The sequence below is a fragment of the Oncorhynchus gorbuscha genome, linkage group LG25 (genome assembly GCF_021184085.1).
Source record: "Oncorhynchus gorbuscha isolate QuinsamMale2020 ecotype Even-year linkage group LG25, OgorEven_v1.0, whole genome shotgun sequence".
In the NCBI taxonomy this organism is placed as follows: domain Eukaryota; kingdom Metazoa; phylum Chordata; class Actinopteri; order Salmoniformes; family Salmonidae; genus Oncorhynchus; species Oncorhynchus gorbuscha.
In genome coordinates this window covers 2,936,389-2,959,483 of record NC_060197.1, presented here as the reverse complement: position 1 = coordinate 2,959,483, position 23,095 = coordinate 2,936,389, and the positions used below count along the sequence as shown (strand labels likewise).

Below are 23,095 nucleotides of genomic sequence, written 5' to 3'. Positions count from 1 at the left end.
TTTTAGGGGTCACCTGTGTGCATTAGACAGACTCCCACACCTAACACGGACTGTGTCAGAGGCCATATATTCATTTTGTTTGCGGTTCTTGAAATTTCTTGAAATGAGAACTATTATTTTGAAGTTTTTTTTATTTTGCATACCGGAAGAGATGGTGGGTGCGTTCATGCTGCGGCTCCTGTTACTGGTAAGAAGAAGAAAAAAACTGGTAAAAGTTTAGCCAGCTAAATACAGCTAATTTATTCATTGATTCGCGTCTCTGAAGAGGAGCGGAACTCTTCAAGGTAAAGTGATAGCATGTCTAGCTATATCTAATACCTATTTTGTTCATTTGGAACTTTGGTTTTTAAACTTTAAAGCAACTGTACGAACGTTTTTCTATGTAACATTACCAGAAGCAAGCTATTTAACCAACGTTAGCCACTACTATCCAACCAGCTGGAAGGTGGGGTATGAAACAGCTAAGTTAACGTTAGCTAGCTAACGAACTATGGTTGACATAGCAGTACAGTCGGTAGCTAGTTAACGTTAGATCTAATTAGTTAACGTTACTTGTTATGGGTCCTGGTAGAAGGCTGCCTAGTTAGGTAGCTAACTAACGTTAACGTCAGCTAATGATTTAGTTAACTAACAATGTTTAAGATAGCCCGCTACCTAGTCCTAGTAAACTATTACTAGCATAATAGCCAATTGCTTACTAACGAGCTAGCTCCCTAACTAGGGAACTAATATATTGGATCGGGAGTATTTTGTTGTATATTTTTAGTTGGCTCAAGATCTGTCTGACTACAGCCCTTGCTTCGGTGACTGATGAAAGAAGGGCGGGGCAGGTTTCAGAAGTAAAGATAACCCCGCTGTCATCTCCTGTAGTCTAAATTCAGAGTCAACTAATCTCCACAAATGTTCTGTGTCTAGCGATCTTCTGTCACCGGGTAAACGTTTCTAGCTAAAAAGCTAGTTAGTTTTCACTTTAAAACTGACTTATGAATTCAATCACTTAATTTTTTTTTTTTTTAACATAACCGTGGTTTGCACCTAATATAAATCATTGGTTCACACTAAATGGCCAAGTGGCACTGTCAAATGTGTGACTTAGGTTTAAAATCTGATTTTAAGAAGATTCGTTTTAGAAATAGGAGTTTGACTTTATCATTTGGCCAAATACTGATGACCCTAAACCTTCCCTTGAGAGAAGTGGAATGGGAGTGACTTTTTGGACCTGAATGCCAAAACATTCAGGAGATGGAGATTCTCAAAGTTGACTGGACCCGTTTTGCATATCTGACCCGTTTTGATATCATTTCAAAGTTTAAAAAACAGTGTTGTCAAACTATAGGATTTAAAGTACCATCCATCATCATCGTTATCATTCGTCACCTGGAAGTTGGAGTGGCATTGTACTCATTTTGTTTCTATGGTGACCGGGCCCTTAACATCATGCCAGCACAGCACATGGGCTTCCACAGGAAAGTGACTAGAAAGCTGCTCATATCTGTGATGTCACTTAATCCAGTATTTCTCCCCATTATGTGTCTCCCTCGGTTGGCACTTTAACATGGAAAATGCCTGTAAGAGTGGAACAAATGCCATTGTTTAAGCATGCCCCTTGGTCTAAGGTTTTTGGGTAGGGTTGACTGCTGGTGGTGTCAGTGACTCAAAGTAGAGAGAATCTAGGCTACACACATTCATTGAGCACAGTTTTGAGCCTCTCAACATTAAGTTCTTGACTCTGATCCCCACTGAGGACAGGGTTTGCCATACAGAGAGGGTCCACTATAGGCCCCATTCTGTCATTGTGAGATCAACAGCAGCAATGCACAGCTTCATCACCAAGGAGGACAAGGTTGACTGACTGACACAGAGGAAAAAAACAATCCAAGTTTACAAACTATAGTTACTATGGAAACACTTCGCTCCTCTAAAGTCGATTGTGTTCAAGTCAGAAGTTTACCCAATCTTTTAAAACACCCCCATAGGGATTTATAAATATGGTGTCCCACTGTGAACTAACAGAAGATGGTAGGGATGGCAGCCATAATTGCAAAATACATCTCGACATCTCGACACATGTTTATTTTAGGAAACAAAAGAAGGAAATGGAAACGGATATATTTTTCTTATGAAAAAAACTACCTCAGGACTACAGTAGAAGGACATTTGCTAATAGGTTGATGACCTAGTAGCAAAATTGTACCCTAGTCTTTACATTCTGTTGCCATGATAAGACTCTGAAGAAACAGTGGTAACATTCACCCTATGCAGGCCTGTGTCTATACTAAGGCCAGAGAGTAGAACCATAGAGATTACAAGTTTGGCCATTTCCATTTCAGCAAAATGACAGAATTCCATGGCAGCCATGTTATCACCTCCTGGAAGATAGCAAATGATAATCCTGAATTGTCACAATGATCCACTAAAACCCTACATCTGAACACTCCTTAAGAACCGATCATGCAACGAGTAGGTGTAGGAGTGCTGATTTGCACAGGTAGCCTTGCACGAGTCTTGGTACACCCCCTGGACAGGATGCCAGTCTATCGCAGTGCCTTACCCCCAATCCATCTCCTTAATGCTGAGTGCCAAGCGTAGACTCATTGGGTCCCATTTTACAGTCTTTGGTATAACTCGATCAAACTACCAACCTTCCCATCTCAGGGCGAACACGCTTACCACAAAGCCACTGAGTTGGTTGGGGAGCGCTGATTTAAGGATCAGTTTAATTCTTAATAATAAATCATACATGGACAGGGGAACCTGATCCTAGATCAGCAGCACTCGGACCTGGACCTCACTCTGGCGTCTGTGTTCTTCTTTCTTCTCTTTTAACTTTACACCCAAAAGAGAGGAAGTGTTATTTTCCTGGTCAGGCCAAACTGTGTAACATCTGTGATTGGGGCCTCCCCTGCTCACATAGTCAGTGAGTCACTGGCAGACAACAAGGAAGTGTCTCCTTTTGTAACAGGGAGACTAATCAGACACGACACCCCTCCAAGGTAACTTGTTGCCATTGTGTGTTGAGGTAGACTACCCTGGATCAGTGTAGGGCTGTGACGATATCAGTATTGTGACATTGTTTCCATGGAAAACATGAAGCAGCCCAAACGCTTTGGTCTGTTAAAGTTGATGTAACATATTGTGTTCTATAACTTGGAAAATAAATGTGACTCTGGATGACAACAATAATGATGTTTGTTTCAAACAATAGGGATGTTTTCCTAAAGAAGTAAAAATCTGCCTTGTGTTTTGTTTCCTTGCCACAATAGCAACGAGTATCTCGATACTGGTATTGTCCTGACCCTATATCTGTGTTTGTTTTTCATCTTATAATGGGTTAGGTTAGCGCAAACTAGGGTGACTGATCAGAAATCTGATTTTTTTAATGGCAGAATGGGCAGGGAGATGTGATTGTCAAATTCTTATCTCATGCGATGCCCTGCATTGTGGTGTTGCTGTCTGGTGTGTATGTGTGTGAACTCCGTTTCAGGGACAGGAGCAGAGAACAGAGTGGTGAACACACACCCCCGTCTCTAAATACACACCACTCTCATTGTGTGAGAGGTGCTTATTTATAAGGGCATGATTGTGAGATCTGTCTGGGGCTGTGTTTGAGAACTCACTCACCTTGCTCAAGGACAGACATGCTTGGGCATGACATGCTTGTGAGCTTCGCTTTATTGCCCTGCAGTGGTGTTATGAACAGATCAGCATCCTAACATGTGTACCCCACTGTCCCTGTCTCCTGTCTCTTTTATACATCTCTATTAGAGCACTGTTTGTCTCTCTGGGGCTGCTAAAGAGTACAGACCTGAAGCTATGAATAGTGGAATGGACAGGGTCTGTTTGCCAGGATTGTGTGGCTGAGTTCAGACCAGTAACCAGTAGTACAATGCCCTGAGCCCAGAGTTGCCTAAGAGCATTCCAGAGAGTAGTCAACTTCAGAAATAGAATAGAAAATAATTGAAGCCCACTGATAGACGGTAGGCTATGTTTAGCCCTCCACCCATGTCATTTAGCCAACACTGAGGATCCTCTCTATTTAGACTTAGAAGAGCCTACCAGTCATCTCCCACATCACCTTGTTACTAACTCTCTCATTCATCTTATTATGCTCTTGTTCTCTTTTGTTATTTTTTCCACGTTCTCTCTTTTTATAGTCATTCAGTTTCACTCGATTTCCCACATTCTCTCTCTCAATCATCCCCCTCTCTCACTGTCTCTGTCTCTCACTGTCTCTCTGTCTCTGTGGTAAAGGTCAGTGGAGTCTCATGTCTGTCCTGGGTGCAGCAGGGCTGTAGTGTGTCATGACTCAGGCCCCTCCAGTCTCAGGCTCCTCAGTGCTGCTGTTCACTGGTCATGTGTATTCAGTTACTCCCTGGGTGACCCATCTCTGTCTCTCTGTCTCACTGACTCTGGAAACCTGCATTTCTATGTGCAGCTGACAGCTGTCCAATCCGAGGGGGCCCCTGTATCCCTTGATGTTGGTTCATATAACCCCAGCCGGTCCAGTTCTGGAGCTAGTGGGTGTCTGTGTTTTCTCAACACGCCAGGAGACACACACACAGCATACTATGCCTATACCCCATGTAGCCTAATGCATTTGCTGCCTATACCCCACGTAGCCTAACGCATTGCTGCCTATACCCCACGTAGCCTAACGCATTGCTGCCTATACCCCACGTAGCCTAACGCATTGCTGCCTATACCCCACGTAGCCTAACGCATTGCTGCCTATACCCCACGTAGCCTAACGCATTTGCTGCCTATACCCCACGTAGCCTAATGCATTGCTGCCTATACCCCACGTAGCCTAATGCATTGCTGCCTATACCCCATGTAGCCTAACGCATTGCTGCCTATACCCCATGTAGCCTAACGCATTGCTGCCTATACCCCATGTAGCCTAACGCATTGCTGCCTATACCCCACGTAGCCTAACGCATTGCTGCCTATACCCCACGTAGCCTAACGCATTGCTGCCTATACCCCACGTAGCCTAACGCATTGCTGCCTATACCCCACGTAGCCTAACGCATTGTCCACTGTAGACAGTATGCAGTGTATGTCTATGCTGTATGCAGACCTAGATTTGTTCAGTTTATCAGAGGCTATTGGACAATGTTGGAACTTGATCTCTCTGCTGCTGGCATTAACAGAATTGCACCATGCTTGGTACACCTGGTCTATAATTGTAGTAATATCTGAACATGAAATGACTGTTTGATCACATGTAAGCCAGGTTCCCTATTTCCTTCATCAAGAATTGAAACTTGAGCAGTTGGCCGTTTGGCGCGACGTCTTATCTGTGGCCTCGTTTGCAGGTGTTTGAAGACCACCACTCCTAATTCTATTCTCAGGAGGACACACACAGAGCGAGAGACGCACACAAATCCTATACCCTTTACAGACAGACTTTACAGTATGTTGCATGTAAACTTTTTTTTTTTAAATAGACATGTTTTTTAGAGCCTAATACATTATTGCCGGAACAAACCTTTTTATATCTCCTGTGCACATGCCGGCAAGTTTAGGAGTGGCAGTAGACATGTGCCGATGTGGGTGGTCGTCTATTTGAATAAAGCCATTGAATATACACCATTACAAAGCCTACACTGGATTTAGACTACATTGCACTAGCCTATTTTATTCCAATACTTTTATCATTCAATGATCTTTATTCCCACAGTAATTCTTTATGGATCCATCCGGTTGTGGTTAAGAAAACGGTGCATGCGGTGGGCTATGCGACGAGATGGGTGGAGTGACATGCCTCAAAGTTTAGAACTGGCAGGAGGATAGCAGTAACGGGCGCTGCCTAGCAACCATCAAGAGCTTAGGAGCGTAGTGTGTGCCAATGCTTCCTCGGCATTACAGCTACATTTCATACTAGGCCGTAGACAGACCTTTACCTTAATCATGACACTGTCGGTTGGCAGAAATAAAAGTAGAGGCTTTGTCGCCGGCAATGACTTTCATATATAAAGAAAAGTCGGCGGGAAAACGTCTTGGTTTGAAAGGTGAACTTTCTGTTCCTCTTTCTCCCCTCCCTCTGTTTTGTATTTTGTGGCCGGTGTGTGTGTGCCTAGTTGCCTAGAGAAGCTGAGGGGACTTCAGACTCTGCGCAGTCTGCCAGGAACAACACCAGGGGCTTAATTCCATTTTTGCTCCTCTCTGAAGTGTGCTCTCTACCCCTGAAGGATTCAAATGAATGAATTGCTTCCATGGTCATGCAATAGCTTTTAAAGTTCTTCAGTTTAAAAAAAAAACATTTCAATTTGGCTCAATCCATGTAGGCCAATTTCCGTGAGTGTAAGGGGTCTTTCATAACAGAGGATAAAACAGAAAAAATGCCTGCTCAAACTGCAGTTCCTCACAATAAAACTACAGCTCTTAATAAAGTTTAAAAGATGTCCTCTAGCCCACACAATGAAACAATTCATTGTTTTCCATTCCTTCGGTCCGTAAAAGTAATGGGGTGTGAAAACTTGTACATGATTAGGATCCCCATTAGCTGTTGCACATGCAGCAGCTACTATTCCTGGGGTCCACATAAAACATGCATGACAGAGTGCAGAAAGAACTGTTATAGACAAGAACATAACTTATTACATTAATCTAAAAAGTAATATTGTCAAGGCAGCAAGAGACACAAATAAATAAATATATTTCTTACTACAGTGCATTTGGAAAGTATTCAGATCCTTTTCCACATTTTGTTACGTTAGACTTTTAAAATTGATTGAATTCTTTTTTTTAAACAATACCCCATAATGACAAAGCGAAAAAAGCGTTCAATTTTTTTTTTCTGTGCTAAATTATTCAAAATAAAAGGACACCTTATTTACATAAGTATTCAGACCCTTTGCTATGAGACTCGGAATTGAGCTCAGGTGCATCCTGCTTCCATTGATTATCATGGAGATGTTTCTACAACTTGATGGAAGTCCACCTGTGGTAAAATCTATTGATCGGATATGATTTGGAAAGGCTCACACCTGTCTATATAAGGTCCCACAGTTGACAGTGCATGTCAGAGCAAAAACCAAGCCATGAGGTCGAAGGAATTGTCCGTAGAGCTCTGAGACAGGATTGTGTCGAGGCACAGATCTGGGGAAGGATACCAAAAAATGTCTGCAGCATTGAATGTCCCCAAGAACACAGTGGCCTCCGTCCTTCTTAAATGGAAGAACTTTGGAACCACCAAGACTCTTCCTAGATCTGGCCACCCGGCCAAACTGAGCAATCGGGGGAGAAGGGCCTTGGTCAGGCAGGTGACCAATAACCCAATGGTCACTCGGACAGAACTTTGGAGTTCCTCTGTGGAGATGGGAGAACCTTCCAGAAGGACAACCATCTCTGCAACATGCAACCAATCAGTCCATTAGTCGTAAAGAAATCTCAGACCATGACAAACAATATTTTTTTGGTTTGATGAAACCAAGATGGAACTCTTTGGCCTGAATGCCATGCGTCACATCTGGAGGAAACCAGACACTTATCACATGGCCAATACCATCCCTATGGGGAAACGTCATGCTGTGGAGATGTTTTTCAGCGGCAGGGACTGGGAGACTAGTCAGGATCGAGGGAAAGATGAATGGAGCAAAGTACAGAGAGATCCTTGATGAAAACTTGCTCCAGACTAGGCCAAAGGTTCACCTTCCTACAGGACAACAACCCTCAGCACAAAGCCAAGACAATGCAGCAGTGGCTTTGGGACAAGTCTCTGAATGTCCTTGAATGGACCAGCCAGAGCCTGGACCTGAACCCTATCGAACATCTCTGGAGAGACCTGAAAATACATTTGCAGCGACACTCTCCTTAAACGCAACATGCAACATTTTCAAAGATTTAGCATCGGGTGTGACCACCCTGCATCTCAACCATGCTCAATGGGTGAGCATGTCTGGTGAGTATACAGGTCATGGAAGAACTGGGACATTTTCAGCTTCCAGGATTGTGTACAGATCGTTGCGACATGGGCCCATGCATTATCATGCTGAAACATGAGGTGATGGCGGTGGATGAATGGCACGACAATGGGCCTCAGGATATCGTCACGGTACCAACATTTTGGAGAAATACGCTTTTTTTGTGCAAATGGAACATTTCTGGGATTTTTTATTTCAGCTTGTTAAACATGGGATCAACACTTTACATGTAGCGTTTTATATTTTTGTTCAGGCTCTGGTCTTGTCTGTCTTGATTACTGTCCAGTGATATGGTCAGGTTGCAGCAAAGAACAGGCCTAGCAAAGCTGCAACTGGCTCAAAACAGAGCAGCATGCCTTGGCCTTAAATAAAAACAGAACAAATATCAACAACATGCATGATGATTTTTCCTGGTTGAGGCTTAAAGAGAGATTGACTACTTCTCTCCTAGTCTTTTTTAAAGAAATATTTGTTTAGAAAATTTCTAACCACTTGTATGATCTATTTGCCTACACTTCAGATAGTGGTGGTTTCTAGTGGGATATGTCTATGGGTTTCTTCACGGCACCCAAACCAAAAACGTATTTAATGCTTCGATCAGTCATGCAATGTCATCATGGAATGCTCTGCCACCAGGAGATAGTTCAGGCAAATAGCAACTTTAATAATAATACATCTCTCCAAAGCGCATTTCCAAAACAAACAAACTGAAATGGAGATTGAATGTCTCTTTCAGGGATCACCAACTTTTTTTTTTTTTCTTGAGTTGTAACATAATTACAAATAATTTGTAGACTGCAAATTGAATGTAAAAAGCCCAAACTGATCTAACATTTCACTAAAACATCATTTTCAAACCTTTCTTACATTTGTATATGATCACAGGTGTTTCTCTCTTATGCGTAGGAATAGTTGGAAACAGATTTCCAAAATTAAAATCACTTGGAGATTTCCTGCTGTTTTTATTATTTTATGTCCAACAATGAAAATGGATATTTATTTGTTTTTGCTCAAAAATGTTTGGGGCAAATAAAACCACCCCTTGTGCCAAATTCAGTCCGTGGGCCGCAAGTTGGGGAACCCTACTCCGTTTAGTGAATTTAGTTTAGTAAAGAGAATATATATTTGATTGTTTCTCAGCACCTCTCCTCTTTCTAAAGATCTCATTTAACCCCTTACACTTGTGGAAATTGGCCTATGTGGATCAGGATGAATTGAAACGTTTTTAGCAGAGGAACTCTAAATAATACACATGACCATAGAAGCAATTGAAAGAACTCTTTAGAGATTATGGGGACTTTATCAGACCGACAACAGTTCACCTGACACAAGACTGAATCCAAACTTTACACTGTTAATTTTATGTGCATTTTACATTTTATGCTACTTCTCACAGTATTTGTTGTTAACAAAATATGAAAATACTCCGGATTCATTCAGTAACAAGAATATTCATTGACATTTTGGAGTAGGTGCAAGATCAGAAAGAAACATTAAGGGTTGAGTTAAGAGGTTTAACTGGTGTCGCTAAGTTGCCACACACCTCTCCAAGCTATGTACAGTTACTATGTCATTTCAGTGCACTTTTACTGAAAGATCCTTCAACTATAAGGTGCTTTTTTGAGCTCTCCCAGCTTTGAGATTGAGGAACTGAAGCAAGTGCTGTTGCAGTTGTTTGTTTGGAACACAGCCATGCGTCCCCAACGTCACACAATCCAGAAACATTCCATTATAAATCGCAATCTGGGTCAGGTTGGCATCATTTGAAAGCTTATTCTACTGCCAACATGGTTAGCTAAGTTATAAAATATGATCTTACAGTGTTAGGCTTTCAAAAGGCACTATAGTGTCATTTTGGAGTCATGAGTGCATTCATGTGTGTGTGCTCCACACCTAATTTTCAAACACAGGCATGTTGTGTTCAGGACAACCCAGGGTATAACGCATGTCACCCTGTAACTGTGGATCAAACACAGGCTCGTTGTGTTCAGGACAACCCAGGGTATAACGCATGTCACCCTGTTACTGTGGATCAAACACAGGCTCGTTGTGTTCAGGACAACCCAGGGTATAACGCATGTCACCCTGTTACTGTGGATCAAACACAGGCTCGTTGTGTTCAGGACAACCCAGGGTATAACGCATGTCACCCTGTTACTGTGGATCAAACACAGGCCCAGGACAACCCAGGGTATAACGCATGTCACCCTGTTACTGTGGATCAAACACAGGCTCGTTGTGTTCAGGACAACCCAGGGTATAACGCATGTCACCCTGTAACTGTGGATCAAACACAGGCATGTCACCCTGTAACTGTGGATCAAACACAGGCTCAGGACAACCCAGGGTATAACGCATGTCACCCTGTAACTGTGGATCAAACACAGGCTCGTTGTGTTCAGGACAACCCAGGGTATAACGCATGTCACCCTGTTACTGTGGATCAAACACAGGCTCGTTGTGTTCAGGACAACCCAGGGTATAACGCATGTCACCCTGTAACTGTGGATCAAATATAGCGATCATAAACGTTGACACTGTAAATTCCATGAGTTTGTGCACATTTGGACAGTTAAAAAAAAAAAAATCCTCAATGTATCATCTTCCAGAACACATCGACTCCTCTCGTTTTACCACATTTCCTTTACTCAGACAACAACAAATGTGCAAATGTAGCCCAATTAGCAGGAGGGATGGGGTCATATTCTTGTCGCGAGCAGTGCTCAAGTTTGTATCGGCTATCAGTCAAACACCCATCCAACGCTGTGAACCTGAGCTATGACATGTTACTGTAACAGTCACTGGGTTCCAATGTAGGTGCTTAATGAAAACATCGGCCAATTTAAACTCTGTGTGTGTGTGTGTGTGTGTGTGTGTGTGTGTGTGTGTGTGTGTGTGTGTGTGTGTGTGTGTGTGTGTGTGTGTGTGTGTGTGTGTGTGTGTGTGTGTGTGTGTGTGTGCGCGCATCTTGTCAGTGTACATAGTCAGTGTAGATAGTCAGGGTAACCATTAATTATTTAGCACTCTTATGGCTTGGGGGGTAGAAGCTGTCTTGGAACCTGTTGGTCCGTCCGATAACCGATGCTCTGGTACTGTTTTCTGGACGGTAGGAGAGTGAACAGTCTGGCTTGGGTGGCTGAACTCTTTGTCCATTTTTCGGGCCTTCCTCTGCCTGATATATAGAGGTCCTGGATGGCAGGGAGCTCAGCCTCAGTGATTTACTGGTCTGTCCACACCACTCTCTAGCGCTTTACGGTCAAGGGTGATTCAGCCAGTCAAGATGCTCTCTATGGTGCAGCTGTAGAACATCTGAGGGCCCATGTCAAGTCTTTTCAGCCTCCTGAGGTGGAAGAGGTGCTGTCGTGACCTCTTCACGACTGGGGGTGTGTGTGGACCATGTTAAGTTCTTAGTGATCTGGATGCCATGAATACATCTGACCATGATAACTGACTATCCAGTATTACCCCTATAGTTCAGCTTCCTCAACTTGCTCAATCGTCACACCCTTTATACACAACTCCAGTTGAGGTTTAGGTCTTGAAGAATGTTATGAACCAAATGTTGATAGTTAATCACCCATTCTGATACGGACACTCCTTGTAATAAGAGTCTGTGAGCTCACTGGCATTGGGTGCTGACATGTAGAGTGTGGAATCATCAGCATACATAGTAATTCTAGCTTCTTGTAAGACAAGTTGCAACTCATTTGTAGAAATAAAGAGTAACGGCCCAAGGCAACTGCCCTGCGGGACACTGTGCTGATGTTAGAGAAGCTTCCAAGTGAAATGAAATCAGTAACATTCCAACCATGTGATGGCAGGTGATGTAAAGCCATAACAAGTTACTTTTTTCAATAACAAATTATGATCAATAACATCAGACTGCACTGAAATCTAACAATACAGCTCCAACTATCATCTTATTATCCATTTATTTGAACCAATCAGTCATCTGAGTCAGTGCAGTACAAGTTGAGTGTCCTTCTCTATATGCATGCTGAATCAGCAGTTAACTTGTTCTCTGAAAAATAGCCTTGTATTTGTTCAAACACAATTATCTCCCATCAGTTTACTAAGAACAGGCTGTTAACTGATTGCTGGCTCTAACAACCACCCAAAGGGTGCTTTAATATTTTAGGCAGTGGAATTACTTTAGCGTCCTTCCATGGCTGTGGACACACTTCTTTTAGGGTTTGGTTAAACATATAGCAACCAAGTGCAGGCTTTGGCGAGAATGGGGAAAGACTGAATTAGGCCTCTTGTGTCTAAACCTTAACCACTAGGCTACCTGGCACCCTATTTAGAGGAGTTCTCTTCCGTTAGGAAGTCTGTTGTTGTAGCCACTAGCCAGCTCTTAGTTTCTGTTAGGTTAGTTAGCGGTATAGTAGCAGTATAGAAATGTAGGCTGTTTACTCAATGAAATGATTTGCTCCATTTGTATGTTCCATGAAAGGTGTTGAATCGATACAATAATATGCTTTATAGAAGCCACTGAACAGGCACTGATCAGACATTGTGTGAATGGATCCAGCAGGCCCACAAACGGTCCTCTGTTTATTTTTTATAAAGTTACAAATGGGATTAGCTCAGCTGGAGAATGTTGTGGTCCATTCCATGCCCTGCTGTGTTCCATAGTTGTCATGGCAGCGATTGGTGAGTGATGGACAGCAGCAGCTGAGAGAGGGCAGGAGGGAGAGCGAGCACAGGAAGATCTATGATTCCTCTGGTGGCCATTTTTCTGATGTGTATTCAATTCAAACAACTTTTATTTCCTGGGAGGGAGTTTCATATGTGGTAATGAATGTCACGTACAAGACACATAACAACATACCACAAATATGTAGGGTACAGTATAAAGGATTAGCAGCATTCTGCAATCCCTGTGTGTCTGCACACATCAAAACTTCACATTTAAGGAGTTTGATGGATTTGAATGGGAGAGATCAAAATGAGTTGCCTGCTTAGTCCATAATTACTGTCATCCAAGTACTTAATGAACATCATCTCTGGGTCAGCTCCTACAGCCCTCTGTGTACAGGGTGAATAAAACAGGTCAGATGACACAGCCTTGCGGTGATCCTGTACAGATGGTTCTGGAAGAGCTGCAGTGACCATTGAATCTGACCCTGCCTTTTTCTATTTGTCAGGAAGGAGAGGACCCAGAAAATCAAATGTGGAATGACATTTATGTTCTGGAACTTTTGAACCATTAAGTGAAGCTGGACTGTATCAGCGGCACTAGAGAAATGCACAAATACCATCCTGATGTATGTCTTAGGCTTCTCTAGGTGGTTCTGGGCACGTTGCAGTAGCGACAGAACTGCATCATCAACACCCCTGTGCTGCTTGTAAGCAAACTGGAGAGGGTCTGTATAACAGCATACCTCCTTTTGTAGAATCAGCCTTTCAAAGCTCTTCATCACTAGATGTTGAAGCTACAGGGCTGTAGTCATTGTTGCAGGAGCGATTGCTCTTTTTAGTTACTGGGCATATGGTGGACGATATTCCATATTGCTGGGATAGAGTGTTCTGCTAGAGAGCGAGGAAAAGCTCACAGAAAACACCTGACAGTTGATATGGTAACCCTTTAGTAGGAGACCACTAATGTTGTCTGGCCCAGGGGCTTATGGTAACCCTTTAGTAGGAGACCACTAATGTTGTCTGGCCCAGGGGCTTATGGTAACCCTTTAGTAGGAGACTAATGTTGTCTGGCCCAGGGGCTTATGGTAACCCTTTAGTAGGAGACCACTAATGTTGTCTGGCCCAGGGGCTTATGGTAACCCTTTAGTAGGAGACCACTAATGTTGTCTGGCCCAGGGACTTATGGTAACCCTTTAGTAGGAGACCAATAATGTTGTCTGGCCCAGGGGCTTATGGTAACCCTTTAGTAGGAGACCACTAATGTTGTCTGGCCCAGGGGCTTATGGTAACCCTTTAGTAGGAGACCACTAATGTTGTCTGGCCCAGGGGCTTATGGTAACCCTTTAGTAGGAGACCACTAATGTTGTCTGGCCCAGGGGCTTATGGTAACCCTTTAGTAGGAGACCACTAATGTTGTCTGGCCCAGGGGCTTATGGTAACCCTTTAGTAGGAGACCACTAATGTTGTCTGGCCCAGGGGCTTGTTGTAACCCTTTAGTAGGAGACCACTAATGTTGTCTGGCCCAGGGGCTTGTTGTAACCCTTTAGTAGGAGACCACTAATGTTGTCTGGCCCAGGGACTTATGGTAACACTTTAGTAGGAGACAACTAATGTTGTCTGGCCCAGGGACTATGGTAACCCTTTAGTAGGAGACCACTAATGTTGTCTGGCCCAGGGACTTATGGTAACCCTTTAGTAGGAGACCTCTAATGTTGTCTGGCCCAGGGGCTTATGGTAACCCTTTAGTAGGAGACCTCTAATGTTGTCTGGCCCAGGGAATTATGGTAACCCTTTAGTAGGAGACCACTAATGTTGTCTGGCCCAGGGACTATGGTAACCCTTTAGTAGGAGACCACTAATGTTGTCTGGCCCAGGGGCTTATGGTAACCCTTTAGTAGGAGACCACTAATGTTGTCTCGCCCAGGGAATTATGGTAACCCTTTAGTAGGAGACTACTAATGTTGTCTGGCCCAGGGACTTATGGTAACCCTTTAGTAGGAGACCACTAATGTTGTCTGGCCCAGGGACTTATGGTAACCCTTTAGTAGGAGACCTCTAATGTTGTCTGACAGCACTTGAATATGAGCAGCATTGAAATCAGTGTGTGTGTGTGTGTGTGTGTGTGTGTGTGTGTGTGTGTGTGTGTGTGTGTGTGTGTGTGTGTGTGTGTGTGTGTGTGTGTGTGTGTGTGTGTGTGTGTGTGTGTGTGCTAGAAAAGCACAACAGAGAGCATGTGTTGGTCAAGTGTTGTGAAAGCCACTCTTGTCTGTGGCCCTCCCTCCAGCCACAACAACCCTCTCTCTGTCCTCCAGCCCTAGCTGTGGTTTGGAGAACATGGGCCACTGACCGCCAGGAAACGCACACTATCTTACACACAATCATGAAGTGATGGCGAGAGGATGAAAGGCCTACTTTGAAGCTGAAGATAGACCAGAGGATGGAGAGAGAAATCAGACAGAGGGGGGTAGAGCAAGAGAGGAGGATGGAGAGGAACAGAGGTCTTTCTGTCAGTGGAGTTCCGCTCCCTTGTCACTCAGCAAACGGAAGCTCCCCACAGTGTGTGCTAAAACGACAGATAAGTCACACACACACACTAGGCCCTCTGTGCCACTGCACAGAGCTGTGTGTTGTTGTTTTTCAGTCTGTAAGGTTTTTTTAAATGGGTGAACACACTCACCTACTGTTTAGATTCACACCAGATTACAGATTGCACACACTCCTATATGTCTCGCTCCGTTGCCCCTCTTGTTAATTCTTTCTCTCTCGGATCACATCTTTGGCCGTGGCCCCAGCTCAGCATTTCTCAGGAGTGTCACAGTGACGGCGTGATAATTACGTTGCCTGGGTGTTGTTTGGAGCCTTTTATGATAACGGGCTTTTACTAGTTGTCTGAGAAAACACAGCAACAGAATGATGCTCTGCTCCCAGCTGCCACTTTGTGTCATATGGTTGTAGTGAAACTAAAGTGTGTGTGTGTGTGACGGACTGATTTTAAAGTCAGCCTGTGAAATCTCTTTCTGTCTTCGGGTTTCCTTTCTCACTGTCATAACCTTCATTTACAGGCTTCGTTTCCTACTCATGGAGAGAAATGTGTAGGCTAGTTGTCTGTCTCTTGTGTGTGTTCGTTCATATGCTACGTAGGCTAGTAAGTAGCCCCACTAGGCCATGCTGAAGCCAGGGGGTCAGAGTATTAAGTCTGCCCCACACAGGGCTCTCTACACGTGGTAGAACACCAGACGCTGTCAGCACATCACAGTGCCCTTGGAAAGACTGGACAGACAGACAGGACCTAAGGAAAGACCCAGCTAGGATAGAAAGTAAAACTTTTATTTAATGCAATAAAAATAGCACTTTTTTTGAAGACTTCAGTGCTGTCCTGTCCCCTGCAGCCAGTCTGTAGAACAGCCAGTCTGCTGTGTGTTATGGTGGTGTTGACTGTGTGTTTCAGCCCCTGAGGACTGTGGGTACGGAGGGCAGCAGCCATGTCCGGCTCCTACGATGACTCCATGGTCGACGTCTCCAGTGACAGCTTCTGGGAGGTGAGACGGTAGACAACATACAGTATAACTCATACAATTAACAAACATACGTCATTATATGATATGCACGTACCTGCACACTCAACTCCCACCCTGCCACACACACACACACCCTCTCACCTGCCCCCCCCCCCATAACTCCAAGTATCTCGCCCTCTCTCTCTCTCCCTTCCTCTCTCCCAGGTGGGGAACTACAAGCGGGCAGTGAGGCGGGTGGACGATGGCAGTCGCCTGTGTAACGACCTGATGAACTGTCTCCATGAGCGGGCGCGCATCGAGAAGTCCTACGCACAGCAGCTCACAGAGTGGTCCAAACGCTGGAGACAGCTTATAGAGAAGGGTAGGCACACACACACACACACACACTTCAGTGGTCCAAGCACTGGAGACAGGTGTGTGTGTGTTCCACTCCTTCACCCCTCTGGACTCTCAGTTCTGAACTCTCCATCACCGTAAGCATGTGTGTTATTATCTAATCATGTGCATCCCCAGGCCCTCAGTACGGGACCCTGGAGCGGGCGTGGGGTGCCCTGTGCACGGAGGCGGAGAAGGTGAGCGAGCTCCACATGGAGGTGAAGGCAGTGCTGATGGGGGAGGACTTTGAGAAGCTCAAGGTGTGGCAGAGGGACTACTACCACAAACAGATGATCGGAGGCTTCAAGGAGACCAAGGAGGCTGACGATGGCTTCCGCAAGGCCCAGAAACCCTGGGCCAAGAAACTGAAAGAGGTTGGGGAGTCGTGTACACACAGACGATACACACGCAGACAATACACACATACGCGCAGACAATACACACGCAGACAATACACACACACACACGCAGACAATACACACGCAGACAATACACACACACACACGCAGACAATACACACGCAGACAATACACACACAGACAATACACACACGCAGACAATACACACACGCACGCAGACAATACACGCACGCGCAGACAATACACGCACACACGCGCAGACAATACACGCACACACGCGCAGACAATACACGCACACACGCGCAGACAATACACGCACACACGCGCAGACAATACACGCACACACGCGCAGACAATACACGCACACACGCGCAGACAATACACGCACACACGCGCAGACAGACAATACACGCACACACGCGCAGACAGACAATACACGCACACACGCGCACAGACACGCACACACGCGCAGACAATACACGCACACACGCGCAGACAGACAATACACGCACACACGCGCAGACAGACAATACACGCACACACGCGCAGACAGACAATACACGCACACACGCGCAGACAGACAATACACGCACACACGCGCAGACAGACAATACACGCACACACGCGCAGACAGACAATACACGCACACACGCGCAGACAGACAATACACGCACACACGCAGGCAGACAGACAATACACGCACACACGCAGGCAGACAGACAATACACGCACACACGCAGGCAGACAGACAATACACGCACACACGCAGGCAGACAGACAATACACGCACACACGCAGGCAGACAGACAATACACGCACACACGCAGGCAGACAGACAATACACGCACACACGCAGGCAGACAGACAATACACGCACACACGCAGGCAGACAGACAATACACGCACACACGCAGGCAGACAGACAATACACGCACACACGCAGGCAGACAGACAATACACGCACACACGCAGGCAGACAGACAATACACGCACACACGCAGGCAGACAGACAATACACGCACACACGCAGGCAGACAGACAATACACGCACACACGCAGGCAGACAGACAATACACGCACACACGCAGGCAGACAGACAATACACGCACACACGCAGGCAGACAGACAATACACGCACACACGCAGGCAGACAGACAATACACGCACACACGCAGGCAGACAGACAATACACGCACACACGCAGGCAGACAGACAATACACGCACACACGCAGGCAGGCAGACAATACACGCACACACGCAGGCAGGCAGACAATACACACACGCAGGCAGACAATACACACAGACCATGCACACGCACGCAGACCATGCACACGCACGCAGACCATGCACACGCACGCAGACCATGCACACGCACGCAGACCATGCACACGCACGCAGACCATGCACACACATGCATGCAGACCATGCACACACATGCATGCAGACCATGCACACACATGCATGCAGACCATGCACACACGCATGCAGACCATGCACACACATGCATGCAGACCATGCACACACATGCATGCAGACCATGCACACACGCATGCAGACCATGCATGCAGACCATGCACACACGCATGCAGACCATGCACGCAGACCATGCACGCACGCATGCAGACCATGCGCGCACGCATGCAGACAATGCGCGCACGCATGCAGACAATGCGCACACGCATGCAGACAATGCGCACACGCATGCAGACAATGCGCACACGCATGCAGACAATGCGCACACGCATGCAGACAATGCGCACACGCATGCAGACAATGCGCACACGCATGCAGACAATGCGCACACGCATGCAGACAATGCGCACACGCATGCAGACAATGCGCACACGCATGCAGACAATGCGCACACGCATGCAGACAATGCGCACACGCATGCAGACAATGCGCACACGCATGCAGACAATGCGCACACGCATGCAGACAATGCGCACACGCATGCAGACAATGCGCACACACACACGCATGCAGACAATGCGCACACACACACGCATGCAGACAATGCGCACACACACACACATGCAGACAATGCGCACACACACACACATGCAGGCAATACACACACACGCAGACGATACACTCAGCATGAAGAGAGAATATATATATATACGCAGACAATACATGCACGCATGCAGACAGTACATACATGAGCGGGCAATATACACACGCACGCGCGCAGGCAATACACACACCAGCTTTACCCTGCATTTATCAGTCCGTTGATTTCTGCAATAACCACCACAATTATTCCCATTACCCCTCAGTTCACTTGGACACATATCACTGACTCACTGCTTTCACTGTTTGCAGCTCCTTCTCTCCTGTAGTAGCTGCTATGCTGTACAACAAACAGGCCATTAGTGCTATTTATACAATGGTGGGTGTAATCCTGAATGCTGATTCGTTGAAACCACATTACAGCCGGTGTATTTCTAAGTAATAAGGCCAGAGGAGGTGTGGTATATGACCAATATGCCACGGCTAAGGGCTGTTCTTATACACAACGCAACGCAGAGTACCTGGACACAGCCCTTAGCCGTGGTATATTGGCCATATATCACAAACCCCCAAGGTGCCTTATTGCTATTATAAACTGGTTACTAATGTAATTAGAGCAGTAAAAATACATGTTTTGTCATACACATAGTATATGGTCTGATATGCCATGGCTTTCAGCCAATCAGCATTCAGGGCTCGAACCACCCAGTTTATAATCCACAAGTTACCACCGGCTAAATCTATGATGTTAGATTGCCTGTTTACTATTTTCCATCTGACTGCGCAATCCACTGTCTCATCAGCCCAACCTGGCAGTTTATCAACTAGATCTCCACTTTAAAAAGCATTTTATTTTCTATATGAACTGGCTATTTCATTAGTGTTGGCCATTCATAGGAAGCAGTGGCGTGTAACTTTACACTGGCCACACGGGCAGCTGCTACGAAAGGGAAGGCCATTGTGTGTCGAACCGGCTCTCAGTTTCTCTGTGGCGCCTTGATTGGTTATGGTGTGGGAAATACACTGGGCTGCTCTGCTGTGCTTTTGGCTAGTAGTAGTGCAGATGAACACATACTCCTACTTGCACAAACCAACACACACACACACACACACACTCAAATGATGTCTGATGTCACTCCTCTGACCTGGGAGTTCTGGAACAGTCTGCAGTTTGTAGTGTACCAGTTTCACAATCTGAGTCTTCCTGGCTGGCTGGCTGGCTGGCTGGCTGGCTGGCGGGCTAACTGTCTTGTCTTAAAAGAAGCGGGTGGAATGGCCTTGTCTACCGCGTGTGCGCACACACACACGTTTCAATCTCGTCATACACACACACACAATAACACTGATAGAACACATTCCATATTTAAAATCTCATACTCCAACTTGCTCTATCTTTCTCACGCACACACACAGATAGTGGGAGAAGAACATTGCTGGCACTCTGGTCCTGTCCCAAACAACAGGAACTAATGTCCTTGTCCACTTCTCTCATTCCCCACTTCTCTCATTCCCTCTTTCCATTTGATGTAGATTGAATCAAACCCCAGCTGTTAGGTGGACGGGTTTTGCCAATCGCCAGAGTTTTTCCCTAAGTCTATTTTAGTTTCCACCTCTTTGTTTACCAGAGTCTGAATTGGGTGCTTAGTCTTTAAGACTTTCATTATTGTATTATTTTGTTACCTTGACTTAATCATTCTCTTGCCTTCCAAAGACCCCCGCCACCATTCCTCTCACCTTTTATTCTTTTGAAAAAGCATTGTTCCTTAGCAGTGTCAGCCCAGCCAATAAGCGAGATTATTCCCGCCCCATGGCAAAATGTGTAGAATGGCAACGAATCCCTTTGAAAACTGTCTCGATATGAGTCAGAAACAGTTATTCTAGAATTCAAAAAGTGTAAATACTACAAAGTGTAGATATGATAATAGTCTAATCTAAAACCAAGTTTGTAAGATCTGTATGTCACAACGGGTAAATGAAGGTTGGGTTTTGAGTTGACGATGTCCGTTTGGCCACTAACATGGGGTGAACAGCTGCGGTGACAGCATACAGTGAGACACACCTGCCCAGCGGCTCCGATTTTGTTTACATGAGACAACACGTCGCATATCTCTTTTACTTGACAAATACTTAACCAAACACCTTAGATGTAAAATTGCGCAACTAAGACATCCTCTGCAAAAACGTCAAAATTAATTACAGATTTCTTAAGTTGTCTTAGATTGATTCTGGGTGTTTTAAGGAAGTGAAATAGGCTTCCGTGTCTACAGTGTCTCATGGGGGACAAACATTAACCAATTGCAGAATGAGTCAGGAAACATGCCTCCAAGACTGAAATCTTGTTTTACTAATGAGCAACAGAAAAACACGAGCCAATTGGCGTGTTCAGTGGCTCTTTTAAAACTGCACATTTCTCTCCACAGCCAAGAGGTGGGCCACTAAATGTTTTGCCTGCGAGGTGGGGGGGCTCCCAGACAAATCTTGCTTATGGCCCCCAAAAGGCTAGAGCTGGTCTTGTTCCTAAGCTTGTGTCTACCACTGAAAGGGTGGAATCATATTGAATAGTCACTTAGCTACTGCGCCATGCTAACTTGGTTATCCATTAGCTACATAAGCATGATGTTAACCGCTGTACCTTACCTTCTCTGTGCCATATGGCAGATGGAGACGATGAAGAAGGCGTACCACGGGGCCTGTAAGGAAGAGAAGCTGGCCACCAGCCGGGAGAACAACAGCAAGCTGGAGAACAACAGCAACCCTGAGGCCCAGAAGAAAATGCAGGACAAGGTGGAGAAGTGCCAGCAGGAGATGGAGAAGGTAGGGATGGGGTGGGAGTGGGGGGTTACACTGGTGTTAAATCATCTCTGTGTGGACACGTGTTTTATGTCTATGTAGTGTGTCATGGCTGGAATGTGACTCTGTGACCATTTGAGTATCCTGACAATATGGAGCAAATGTTTCAGCTCCGTGTGTCCGTGTGTATGTCTTACCTTACCTGTGTGTGCTTACCTGTGTGTATGTCTCCTTACGTGTGTGTGTGCTTACCTGTGTGCTTACCTGTGTGTATGTCTCCTTACGTGTGTCTCCTTACGTGTGTGTGTGCTTAAGTGTGTGTGTGCTTACCTGTGTGTGTGTGCTTACCTGTGTGTATGTCTCCTTACGTGTGTGTGTGTGTGCTTACCTGTGTGTATGTCTCCTTACGTGTGTGTGTGTGTGCTTACCTGTATGATCCTCTGGGTCCCAGACTAAGGAGCGCTATGAGAAGTCTCTGGAGGAGCTGGACAAGGTGACTCCCCAGTACATGGAGAACATGGAGCAGGTGTTTGAGCAATGGCAGCAGTTTGAGGACAAACGCATCACCTTCTTCAAAGAACTTCTGCTGGAAGTCAAGCATCACCTCGACCTCTCCACTAATCACAAGTAGGCTATGATACCTCTCCACCAATCACAAGTAGGCTGTGACACCTCCATCAATCACAAGTAGGCTGTGACACCTCCACAAATAACGAGGAAGACCCCTCCACCTCTCCATATCAATTCCAAATGTACCCCTAGCCTCTGCATCCTAACCTTCATAGCTTTATTTGCCTTCTGATTGGCTGCTATTCAATCCTCTTGTATCTACAGGAGTGGTTAGGGCGTAGGGGATATGGGTCCATTTGGATTTCTACAACCCAGATCTACCTAGAGGGGGGGATTTGGGATTGGACATGGTTCACCATCCATCATTAGGGAAATGCTGATGTACCCTCTCGCTCTCTTTCTCTCGCTCTCCTGTCTTCCTCTTCTCTCCCTCTCTAGATTCCAGACAGTCTACCACACGTTGGAGGACACTATCTCTGCTGCTGACGCTGTGGAGGACCTCAAGTGGTTCCGCTCCAACCACGGTCCTGGCATGCCCATGAACTGGCCCCAGTTTGAGGTACGGGATGAGTGAGAAGGATGGGAGAGGAATGGGAGAGAGAGGGATTTAGCTCCAATGAACTGGCCCCGGTTTGAGTTACGGGGAGAGAGAGAGTGGGGTTTAGCTCCAATGAACTGACCCCGGTTTGAGGTATGGGGAGAGGGGAGATGAGGGAGAAGAATGGGAGAGAGAGAGAGTGTGGTTTAGCTCCAATGAACTGACCCCGGTTTGAGGTACACGTATTGGGAGAGTATTGAGGAAATGGGAGAGAGTGATTTGCTCAGTGTCAGTGAACGGTTCTGAGTTTGAGGTACATGGTGAGGCAGAGAAGTTATTACATTGGTATTAATAACTCAACA

The 23,095-nt window shown here is 45.6% G+C and overlaps 1 protein-coding gene across 5 annotated transcripts in view; it reads left to right on the top strand.

Annotated features, from left to right (window-relative positions):
- Positions 1-144: 144 nt before the first annotated feature.
- LOC124014277 (protein kinase C and casein kinase substrate in neurons protein 2-like) overlaps positions 145-23,095 on the top strand; it is a 37,599-nt gene continuing 14,648 nt past the window's right edge. For all 5 annotated transcript variants that reach the window (XR_006834998.1, XM_046329099.1, XM_046329097.1 and 2 more), the window contains exons 1-7: positions 145-284; positions 16,018-16,108; positions 16,292-16,448; positions 16,601-16,836; positions 21,494-21,649; positions 22,077-22,252; positions 22,634-22,754. Coding sequence is in view for 4 of the 5 variants with exons in the window: in XM_046329099.1 (XP_046185055.1) it covers positions 16,052-16,108; positions 16,292-16,448; positions 16,601-16,836; positions 21,494-21,649; positions 22,077-22,252; positions 22,634-22,754 (903 nt within the window). In the remaining variant the exon portion in view is untranslated. The remainder of the gene's footprint in view (positions 285-16,017; positions 16,109-16,291; positions 16,449-16,600; positions 16,837-21,493; positions 21,650-22,076; positions 22,253-22,633; positions 22,755-23,095) is intronic.